The following is a 12,624-nucleotide window of genomic DNA, read 5'->3' on the forward strand; positions in this document are numbered from 1 at the left end:
CATTTGAAAAAGGCCAGATTGGCGGCCATGCGATGCCACTCCACGTGACGTCACAGGGATCTAGTTTCGATACGAGTAGATAGGAGTTTTACATCGTCTGAGATTACCAATGCATGCATGAGGCGCAGAGCTCAGGGGAACATGTCTTAATAATCACTTATTAACACTGGCTAAGGTCGGAAAGTTTTCTTCATTTGATAAGGTATTAATAATCCTTATTTAAGCCAAGCGCTACCTGCTAGCGAGGCACTCTACTACCTGCTAGCAGCCTGCATCGTAGCGGCGCTCATAACCTCGCACAAAGTAGGCCTCACATGGCGTTATATGGAACCAGAATGACGTCACACGGGCTTTCCCCAGTATTCATACGTAGCAGTCACGTTTTCGCGCCATTGAAAATTTTCACTTTTCACTTAATCGCGAAAAATAGATATCGTCATTTAAAAATCTAAAACCATGAAATGTGTACTCCAGGAGTAATAATATTTCGATTTAGGCAATAAAAAATAATAGGAAACCTCCCTATTCTGGGGAAAAAAGAGTTCCCATACCTATCAGTACGGAAAAATGTCTCCATTTATTCATCGTATCTATCGGACTTAGTAAGGATCTAACAGTAAGATGTTTGTTTCTCTGAAAGATATCACTGTTCTTAATAGCTCATGCAATCTAAGCCCCTGAGTTTAAAGCGGCCCCCAACCTAATTTGTTTAAAAGCTGCTGAACACTATCTGTTCGCTCGTAGAAGTTTTTTTTTGCGAATAGGGAACCTTACGTTTGTATTTTATTTGCTTGCCATATTAAATTCTGCTTCCCCACCAATCTATAAAGCGTCATGTGACTCGTCAGGACCGATTATGGATGAAAATGTATCATTGCAAATGTCTCCGCGACAAATCGAAATACTGAAACAATTGAACAATATACAAATATAGGCACATAAGATACATCTAATTAAAAAAGCTTTCATTTAATGTACACATGAATTATACGAATGTTTGAAAATTTTTAAACGCCAGGTCCACGGCTATTGAGGCGGCTTGCGTCGTGGTATGTAGATGCTGTACACAAGTATAAAGCGAGTGCAGCCCCCTATAGTTCCCCCCCAATCAAAACGTGTGCCAAAGGATGCGCCTCTCTCCCCAATAACGTTTCGCTTTTATTTTCGCCTTCCCTTTATTTTTTTGGGTGTCGGGAGTCTGCTTTGACACGGCCGACGACGGATTGGTTGGGCTGTGCTGTGCGTGCTCTGACCCGACCCAAGGCCTTTCCCCTCTCATCTGCCTGCACAACGCCAAGTAAGTACCTAGATAGGCTGCTGCTGCTGCATCCTCGTCGGCAAAGCGATTGACTGATACTGACTACGGCGGACGCCATTGACAGCGCGGAGGGATGCCGACGATTATTATTGACGCGATGCCAATTGATGATGCTCCCAATAGGCGGCGGGGCGACTCGTATCTCTCCTCACATCAAATACGAGCCGCGATTCATTCATTTCGCGCTTCAAATGTTTCGGGTCTCATTGATTGCCATCACCATGGAGAAGAAGCGTAGGCGCGCCGCGGCGCAGGTCGACTGTAAACAAAAGGCACGATCCACAATGACAGATGAGGGCTATACGATAACTATCCGATATCAATCACAATTGCACACTCTTTCGAGACTCATACGTTCGTAAAAAGATGGGAGGGTAATATTAGACAGGATGAAATAAACATTTTCCTGATTAAATCATTCCATAATAATGTAATGCAATAAAAAAAAAGTTTCCCTCCACTTTGCAAGCGCTCATCACGTCATTAAATGGTTACAGAAAAATTAGCCTTAATAATGAAATTCACACTTATAAAAAAATTAGCTTCAGAGAATTGGGGTGTGTGTTGAAAAAAATTCAGGCGTACTCATCGCCACCTATCATTCTTCTGCATAATTAACAGCAAACAACTGTTCGAACCCTATTGAAAGTATGAGTTTCTTATACCTGGCCACATCGATTTTAATTCTGGAGAATTCGGTAATACATCCATGTTGTTTTTCATTTTAAGATACCTTATTTCATGATTCACTATTTAAATTTAAAACTGGATTAGGATTATAAACTCGGAAAAGCCAAGTTACTAGCCGAAATTCAAGAAAATATTTTTTATGACTATTGCTGTGAACAAAATCGACTAAGTATTACCAACACTAAACGTAGCGATCCTTTCTGCTTCAGAGTATATTTTCATACACGAGGAACGAGAAAATTCAAAACTCTTTCTCTCTTTATTTCCCTCTCCTCCGTTAACAGCGAGGCTGTGACGATTTTGAGGTGACGGTCACGCGAGGGCAGAGTTTTTTACCAATCTGAAAAAAGTGCCTAACTTCAATAAGAAGTTTTCACTTCAAAAATGGGTATAAGCGCTCATTTCTGAGCAGACGGCCTCATAGCGCAAAGCAGAATGCGGAAAATATTATAGAATAGAGTCGACAACTAAATGTGAACTCAGCCACCGGACTGTTGAATGGGTTAGCAATAGTCGCCACTCGGATTGCTAACAGGCATAGCGATCCGAATTCCACGCCGATTTTTGCTATAATTAGGGCTACTGAACAACATTCATAGCCGTGATGATTTCATCTATTAAAATTCATACACAGTGGAACTTGGTTATGACGGCATCGGCTGTAACGTCAACTCGGGTTAAACGTCACATTTTATACAGACCAGCCAAAATTGAACATTTTATGTTGTACGAAAACCCGTTTATATCGTCAACAAATATTGCGACGCTCGGGTATAGCGTCAAAAATTTTGCGATTCTTAGGTCGCAAAAGTGGTAGTGTAATTGTATTATGTCCCAAAGTTCATAGAAACCATGTGTAGAAACATCAAAAGCAAAAGCAGGTCACAAGCTGGACGTTGAGCTGGCGACGACGGAAATATTTAATTGTGAATATAATTTTTTTATTAACGTTTTTTTATTATACATATTCCAATGTACGAGTAGATTTCAATAAACAGTGCTGTATATAGCAGAACATTTGCGTCTTTACTTTGTCCTTTCACTCAGATTAAAGGCTGCTTTTTTTATAACGTCACTCGGATATAACGTTAAAAATCTTCTGGTCCCTTTGATGACGTTATAACTGAGTTACACTGTATTTTCAATTCTCGCGAGCACAAATATCTACTGTATTGCAAATAATGAAAATAAAATGGATCGCACTGCAGCCATCGCCGTCCTGCGGACATATTTGGAAACCGATTAAAATACGCTCTGGGAGGCAACGTAAATCAACCATCTATGGGTCATCCTCTATTTAGTCTGCGCTCTTGCGCTCGACGCCAACAGTTGAAATGGGAAGTGCGCACACTTTCTCGTTTCCCGCGGAATGAAATGCACTCTCGCTACGACCTCGTCGACTCGCAGCCGTGCACATATCTAGGTGGTCGTGAAATTATGCACACATCGGTGCATTGCGCTCAACGACGAGTTTCATAACGTTCGATTTTAATCGTTAATCCCATAATTATACCTGGGGGAGCGTAGCAGCTTAGAAGGAAGAGTATTTGGCAGCCGATCGAGGGGTCCTGGGTTCAAATCCCTGGTGAAGTCTTCGGACTCCCTCATACAAAAATACACGAGGTGCGAGGGAAAGAATCTGGCCCCCATCCCTACCCTGAATGTGTGTGAAATCCACGCGCCTGTGGCTTAGTTCGAGGTGAGCTCTGCCTTCACCTAACCAAATCAACCTTCGGGTCGAATCACTGATTGTGAGTGAGAGAATTTTACCTGAAGACCCCGTAGAATTTTCCCCGCGTATGTGAGTACTAAATGTTTCTAGGGCTTCCGCTCGGGTTAAAAACGATGATGGAGTTTTTGACCAATGCGGAAACCCGAGAAACATTCAGTGTTGAGTTATTTCCCCATGAAATTCGGATCTCTCTACTGTCAGCGTCGCGATTGGCAACATTCCATTGTTGTAATACTCGTGGTTCATGCTCTTCGGTGGTTCCTGGTGGCACTCATGGTGATTGCTGTGGAGACGTGGTCGGTGGCCTTAGTTTACACTCATTAATTCATTCGGATGTCGGTGGCGGCGTGGAGGTCGTTCGCGTGGCCTCCGCAGGTGCGAATGTCCATTTCGGGCGGACGACCTCTGAAGGGAAAGATGTCTCCACAAATACGAGGTTCAATGCCACATTACTACATCACATTGCAGAATCCATTTCCATAATTTTCGTGCAAATGCTTCCGCTGCAACATTACGAGCGCTTTTTTTGCAGACGGATCATAAGCGCGCCCTTACTTTGATTTATCCAATGCAAAGTCACCACTCATTTAGGTACAAAGCTCTTCAGTAAATGTATTACGCAATGCAATTTTTTAGCTCAACGTAAAGTTGTTGCAGAGCATATATAGCTCTCGACCCGTCGTTTTTCGTCTTTTTCACTTGCGTCATGAAGCCTACGCATTCACTAGAGCAGCGTCATTTATGAATAAAACGCTCAAAATGACCAATTCATTGTAATGAACCGAATAAAATGAATCATTGTTTCTCTGGTAAAATCGTTTAAAATGTACAATGAATCCAAATCCGATTGAGTGGGTTGCGGTTGGTTGTCCCTGTCATAAAGTCTCAGTAGTATTTTTACAAACGGAACCTTAAGTAAAAGCTGATTTTTGTAAGAATATTGGAAATGCAGGTTTTTGATGCTGCGAACTGATTCTGACTTAGTCCGGTATGCATTCATTCCACTTTGACTGAAGTAAAACATACTTAATGATTCTAAACGTTCATCTAATTGTAAGATGAAATCAAATATCACTAAGAACCACTGCACATGGGCCATGGATTTGGTTCAAATCAAAGAATTGTGCATTTACATAATTTACTAAGAATGATTTGAAGAATCGAATCATGGTCATGAATCATATGACGGTAACCGAATCCTCAAAATGAACCGGAACTCCCACCTCTTAAGCTCACAAAAACTTGATTTTATCTGGTGTAACCATGGAAACATAATATGAGCGTCAGCTGGATCGGAACAAATTACAACTGACGGATCTCGACTTAGGATGGTCCATCATTCATGTCCAAATATCTCCAGAAATTAATCAGTGGCAATGACTATAGCCTCGTACATCGAGAGGCAATATAACAATCGTAAGTCCTTTTAAACTGATTTCCCAATATTGATGCGTGGTTCGTGCTGCAATTATGAAAATATTTCATCGATGGTTTTGATTCACAATAGGTCTAACTACGCAAAGTCAAATTGTTGAGAACGGTGATTTACTTGTTCAAAAATTTGGCTATACTTTTGGAAATTTTTGCAGAACAAAAATTAATCCATACCATTACTTCTAAGTGATTCAGACGTGAAAAAAAACCTCCAAGTATAAACAAAGATAAATATTCCACATTTGGGATGCATACTAATTTTGGTAATTATCTCGCCTGATTAAGAAAAATAAAAGTGCTAGTTTTACGCAAGTAATACGCCGGTAATCAGACCAGTTGAGTGTGATTGATGCGTCCTCTAAAATATCCCGATTACAGGGCATACTATACATAATCCAAATATATTAGGTAGGCCTATTTTTTCCGAGCCAAAGACACTAACCTAAGGCGACGTATATCCAGAATCACTAACAATATCTTTCGATTCACACTGAATTTTTATCTCACATAATTATCCTTTCTTTCTGTTTGTTGCACTTCCCTACCCGGTAAATTATCAACAAAGCGAAGTCAGCACTGAACTTGAAACATTTGAATGCTGGTATCTAAGTACGGAAGCCAGACTTAAGAACGTTCGGGCCCGCCAAAGATGGGCGACTCCCATTTGCTATATTAAATGGGAAAACACTCATACTTAATTCAGCCAGTAAGGATGGCGCATTGAGGGGTGAACAAGCTGTCGTATGGGATTAAAATAATTCATCTTCAGATTCGAAATCTCATACAATTACATGAGCAGAGAAAAAAACACATTAAATTTTCGTGATTTCCCATGTAGTAAAATGGAGCACAATTCTAAAGACAGGCAATTTCTTGGCTACATCTGTGGAGAACGTAACAGCATCCCATAGTGAAGAGTTCAGTAGAAAGTAATAATTCGAACAGCAGTGGTAATTTTCCGCACTTTTTTCCACAACGGAAAAATCAGTCTGACAATGGGTTCAGTAGAAGCAGGCTCAGCCGATAGACATTCTCTGTAGTGTTGGCGTCCTATAAACAACACCTTTGGACGCAATAATCGATACCTCCACTGCAAAAACGCTCAACAATCGCCCGCCGAATCAAATCCGCTCATCTAGTAGAACAACAATACGAATCCGCTCAGCTGGCAGTGTCCGGAGCATAAACACTCACCTCCAAGCTTGGAGAATAGGAGATGAGCGGTTATGCTCCGGACACTGCCAGCAGAGCGGATTCATATTGTTGGGCGGATTTGATTTGGTGGGCGATCACTGAGCGTTTTTGCGGTGGAGGTATCGTAATGAAGGACAGGCTCGAACTTAAATTTCTTTTCATAAGCAAGGAAATTATGAAAAGTTCGTTTTCCATATTCATTCATAATCAGTTCATAGCACGAAAGTAGCAATAGATGATTCTTCAGTGAGCCTGGAGATGTATTGTCAGCCACCGCGTACTTAAAATTCTTGAGCAATCAAGAAAAGATATTCATAGCAACACGGAGAGGATCATCTCATAGCCACAATAGGTCCGACAGGAACGATAAAATATGGGAAGATATCGAAGGAAGGGATTGATATTTTTTTCGAAGTTAAAGGAATTAATTTCTTCCCGACAACAATGAAGAACTTCAATAAATAATAGGTGAGACTCAGTAGGTGCAATTCTTTTATTTACAACGTTTGGTGCTCTTTCAATCCGGGCCATAAGCTTATTGGGGTAGCTTGAGGGGTAGGGTCTATATTTTTATGTGCTGCGAGGATGAATGACCGTGGCGTTCGGAAAATTGTAGGGTGGCCGCGAGGGAAGGAGTTTTCACGAGGATTGTTTCTCTCCCGGCCGAGGAATATTATACGGCTTCCCTTGGAGCGATTCCTCCCCTCAAACGGAAACCTGAAAACCCAATAACAGCCAATGGAGGCAATTTACTCATTCCGAGACCGGAGTTGAAAGACATTTCGGGAAATATAAATCCTCCCTTTGTTTCGCTTCAAACAGAGGAACATCGCAGGAATGAGATAGTTCAACATTTTTTTCCAGCTGTCCATTGTGATTGAATGTAAAAAGTTTTTATTTGAACTATGAGTTGCATAGGATAGGTTATAAATAGAATAAATGCGTCACTATGAAAAGGATAGCGGACAGGAGAGAGGAATGGAGAGGAATGGTTTGTCGAATCATCACGATGAAAAAGGAAATATTACAATGGCTTTAAAAAATATTGAAAAAAAAACCTCGTTTTTTACTCCAGCAAAATAGAAATCACCCTGCCTTTTTAATAATAATACTGGTTAACAAGTATTAGTAAATTCCACGGCATCGTGCCGAACACAAGACCTTGGGCCTAGTTTTAAGTTTACCGATGGAAGACCACATGTTCGGAACCAGAAACGTTTTGCTCATCAATTTCAACATTTGCGTATTATAGTCCTACCTGATGGTTAAGTGTTGAGACATAAGCTTTGAAATTGATGCCTTCATCGTTTTTGTTTCTGAAAATGTAGTCTTTTCTTAGTAAAATTAAAACGTGAGACCTCAGTCCAAGGCAGGATGGTTCATATTCTTTTTATTAGTTAAGATATAAACATTGATTCTAAATATTTTTAAAATTATTGTAATATTATCTCCTTTCTTTTTAATAAAAATTGGTAAGGTTATTACGCGGTTATTTAAATTGTTGTTTTAATCTTTTTTATTTTTTTCTTAATTTTCTATTATAAAAGTGATGCTTTTATGGCTTCCAAGAACATTTATATAGAAAAGTGCGAAATAGCAAAGCCTAAAACGATTAAAGACGCGAGGAGTCAACTTGTAAAAAAATAAAAAATGTAAGGAAAAATTAACTTAAAAATTAATTAAAGAAATTTCAGGATTCGAACTTATGAACTTCCTTCACAGAATTCCTTCTTTAACTATAAAACTTATTTTCTAAAAATTTATGCTTCAGATGAGCACTAAAAACAAATTTTAAACGTCGATAATGACGGCTCCTACTTTACTGTCTTTGAGGGACCAGAAATATCGTAAGAATACATTGCCAACCGATAGTGATCTATAATGAAAATTTTAATTCTATGGCAAATTGGAATGCGGGTTAAATGGAAGTAGATAAATATTTCGCCCTGAAGGACAAACAAACAGATAAGAAATTGGTTTAAAAAAGTTTGGTAAAATGAGGTAGAATATAGGTGCTCCTAGGGGGTGCGATTAACACTGTTCGAAATATTTCCGAATGATTTTCATTCCGAACGGTTGATTCCGATTGGGTTACTACGCTATCGAAATTTGTCGGGTCCGCAAAAGTGGCAAGCAAACCCACATGGTCTAGTTGCCTCCTGAAATGGGATGGAGAAATTTTCGGGAGCCCGCTTAGAAATGTTTGACTCACTGTGGGCAGATAGGCGTCTGGGTTGTCCATGGCGGGAGCTCCCATGGCCCTCTCTCGCACGGGAAGTTCTCTGGCGATGCAAGCACAAGCCAAAGACACGAGCAGCAGCACCATGAAGAAGAGGAGAGGCAGAAAACGTGCGACCGCCATCATACCACCTTCTCGGCGAGCTATGAATGAATCTGTAAACACTGAATCAACCAACACTTATCCCACGGCGGGAGCGCGCGCCAAACACTATCAACAATCAGACAGACGTCGGTCGCGAGGCACAACAAGCGACAAGTTGACTGACGCTTGGCGAAGCACTCACTGCTCAGCCGCTGAGGGGACGCTCATGAGGAGGAGAGGGGAAAGAGGGGAGGGGAAGTAGGGGAGGACAGAGGGGGAGAGAGGATTTTCCTTCTCATTGAGGAAGCCGACGCGTAACCCCCCCCCCCACCCGCTCCACCAACACCGCTATCTCTCGTTTTTTCTCTCTCCCGACTCCCGCCCTCGGAAAAAAACGTAATGAAAGAGGAGTTCATGCAATGGGGAGCATGAAGCCACAATCACACGATCATTTTTCCACGTACAAAATTTAAGGGATGGCGTCAATGACAGCTAAAATGTTGACTCTCGAACGTCATCATTTTCAGTGATCAGATGATAGGGATCACCTTCCCTAATCCCATCAATTGTTTCCGTCGCGTTTTACATCATTGAACATAAACGTGAAATATTAGGGGTATTCAAAAGAAAATAACGGGAATTTTAGTTGAAATATAGTAGCTGCAAAATAATACAATCCACACAATAATAATATGATAATTGTGGAAAAGTTCAAATACCTTTCATTTCAATATGTCGAACTTCCACTATATCACTCCTGAATCGGTTGAACTTATTCGGGTTAATTTTAAATTTTTGAAAAAAAATTCATTTATTTGTCTACATAAATGCTGTCGCCTTCAAAATAGTTCCCATTCATTGGATTAGATGTTCACAACCATTTATACCACCTTTTCATCGGTTCTTGATGTGCTGGGGTGTTCATGATCTTCAACGTCCTCACAGCCATCTTGGAAACTCAAATACCACTCATAAATTCTTGGTTTATTCATAGCAGACTCACCATAGACCTTTTTTTTAACGTTTCACACACTTTATTTGTAGATCATTCTATGCTTTGCAATCTTTCTTTGAACCATTTCATTAAACAAACGAAATCACAGAGCTCATAAAAACATGTATTAACTCAGCGGCTGCCACAGACAAAGTAAGTAAACAATGGATTCAGCAATTTTTTTATTATAATTCAGAGTAAATGCGATCGAGCATAATAAAAAAATGACAATCGGACTCGACAAACCCACGAAATTTAAATACTACCGTTATCTTTCTAATCAGCCTACGAAAGGAAACTAATTTAGCGGCGAAGCTAATGAGCTCTATAGTAACGGGCACAGTAAAATTCATCGACGTCTGAAATAAGCGTGTAATATAGAAAGCTATGTAAAATATATGTAGCTTAAGCATGAATCACAGGATCATTCACTTTCTTCGCGAAAAGTGATCACTAAAGCGATCGGACAATAGGGTGGTTTTTTTATTATTTTTTATTGCCGGAATCGAAAGTTTATTACTCCTAGAGTACGCATTTCACGCTCTTAGATTTTCGAATGACGATATCTATTTTTCGCGATTAAACGAAAAGTGAAAATTTTCAAGCGCGCGAAAACGCGACGACTAAGTAGAAATGATGGGAAAAGTCCATGTGAGGTATTCCTGGTTCCCGCTGCCGCCCTGTGAGGTGACCTTGAAGCGAGGCTTGAGCGCTGATACGACGCAGGCTGCTAGCAGGTAGCGCTTGGCTTAAATATGGATTATTACTACCTTATCAAACGAAGGAAACTTTCCGACCTTAGACAATTTTAATAAGTGATTATTAAGACATGTTTCCCTGAGCTCTGTGACTCATGCATGTATTGGTAATCTCAGACGATGTAAAACTCCTATCCTCTCGTGTAGAAACTAGGTCCCTATGACGTCACGTGGAGTGGAATCGCATGGCCGCCAATCTGGCCTTTTTCAAATGAGGTTAAAATTTGAACATTGCCCATCGTTTAAACTGTGATTTCTAAAACCAAATAATTTGTATATTATGAAAACCCTAATGGTGGGTAGCGAATAGCAATCAATGCATTTCGTTTTCTTTGATGAAGGAAACTACCCTATTCGCGACCGGAAAAGTGATCGCTCTAGTGATCATTTTTCTGAATCACCCGATCCCTACCGCCGCGCCGTCTCCTTTGGCATCACTTCCGATATCACAGCTCGTTGCCATAGGACCCGCATCACGAAAAATATATAACGTGTTTGTTTATCTTTGTCGTTCCCACGGTTGTCAAACGTTGCGCTGCAATCGCTCCATTCGGGGCATGCGTTCTGATTGGCTGATATAGGGTTTTAGTGACGGTTTCAGCGACAGAAGAAGCAACCAGACGAGATGACCAGATGAGTGAAAAAATTGATGGGAATCCTCATCATTGGAGTGATCGCGAAAAACAATTGCCGGCGACGATCATTTGCGAGTGATCACTCAAGTGATCGCGATAGTGATCACTCGGAAATGACGGATAAAATGATCGTGCGATTCAGGCTTTAACCAATCACTTTCCCTGACACTGAATATCATAGCTGCACTTATCGCTGTTCTTGTAGTTGAAAAATGATCTTGCAATTCTGGCTCAATAGAGGCGCCACCAAACTTTTCCGTCAAATCATGTTTTTTGTTGGCACTTCAGGAGCCTTTTAATCTGCTTTCAGAAATGTCCGCTCGCGGAGCGATGAGTGAAAAGCGATCCATTCATTTTCCACTTTTACTATATAACATATGCAATCGGGATTACAGGGATGGCAAACGAAACTAAACGAAACGGTTTAGTTTCGACCCGGAGGGAAACGAAATTACGAGGCCAGGGTTTAGTTTCGTTCCTGCACGAAATTAAAATCACCAAGGAGTTTAGTTGCGACCCGAGACGAAACTTTATTCCCAGAAATGAAACTAAATGAATCGAAACTCCGCTACTCATAGTTAAGTTTCCATCCCAAAGTTGATTGGAGGGGGATACGAGAGAACAGTTTCGGTCCCTCACATTTGACATACTTGTAGAGAGGAAAAAATGTTCTGCTAAAAATCGAATGGCCAGTTTCCGTTTACCGTTAAGCCGTTAGTGGTAAATAAACTGACCACGTAAGGTCACAGTCAACGTCATAAGGACGGCAAAAAGAATAGCATACCAAAAAAGGTGTCGATTCTTGGGTTTTAAACGGTGCCCAAGTCAACGGTATTCTCCTAATACTCGTATTATCCACGAATTGCCCTTCAAGATAAATACGGAGGTCAAAGGTCATAGAGTTAACCGCCTGGCCATCATGACAACCAACATGTCGAACCATAGGTTTTAAAGGGTGCCCAAGTCATTTTTGCAGTTCATGGATCCGTATTCTTATTTGTTGACCTTCGGAGGTCATAATGGGGGTCAAAGGTCGTAGAGTTACTTTTTTACTAAAGTTACTTTGACGTAACACCATATTATCTTTGATTGAAACCCTAGTATGTGGGAACGAAATAATAATATTTATGAAAAAGAAATATGTCGCTCTAGTTACAACATTGAGACTCTTGTTAGTCTCGACTCGATGTGGTATAAAAAGAATATAAATAATATTTCATTTAATAATGTAAACATGAATGAATCAGATATGTTATGCAAACCAAATATATACTTACTAGCAAAAAGCTTATCGCATTTGCTGTAGTAAAACACTTACACAATGCTTTATTAATTACTGGAAACCGAATTATAATCCACCTATCATTTATAAGAAATGAATACATTAACATCTAATTTCAACAATCAACGCAAAATGATCAATAACTCCGGTGCTAGCTTGTATTATTAGTACCACGATCCTTGCGTACGAATGACCATTTCGCGTTCAGTGTTGTATTTGTGGTCAAGATATGAGTGCACTAGTGCCCCATGCTGCAAGAGGCGG

At 40.4% G+C, this 12,624-nt stretch overlaps 1 protein-coding gene across 1 annotated transcript in view; it reads right to left on the reverse strand.

Annotated features, from left to right (window-relative positions):
- The window catches only part of LOC124162398 (lipase 3-like), a 40,610-nt gene extending 31,714 nt beyond the window's left edge, over positions 1 to 8,896 (reverse strand). The window contains exon 1 of the mRNA XM_046538922.1: positions 8,581 to 8,896. Within this exon, the coding sequence (XP_046394878.1) occupies positions 8,581 to 8,733 (153 nt within the window). The 5' untranslated portion in view covers positions 8,734 to 8,896. The remainder of the gene's footprint in view (positions 1 to 8,580) is intronic.
- Between the last annotated feature and the right edge of the window lie 3,728 nt (positions 8,897 to 12,624).

The sequence above is a fragment of the Ischnura elegans genome, chromosome 7, assembly GCF_921293095.1.
Source record: "Ischnura elegans chromosome 7, ioIscEleg1.1, whole genome shotgun sequence".
NCBI classification, from domain to species: Eukaryota; Metazoa; Arthropoda; class Insecta; order Odonata; family Coenagrionidae; genus Ischnura; species Ischnura elegans.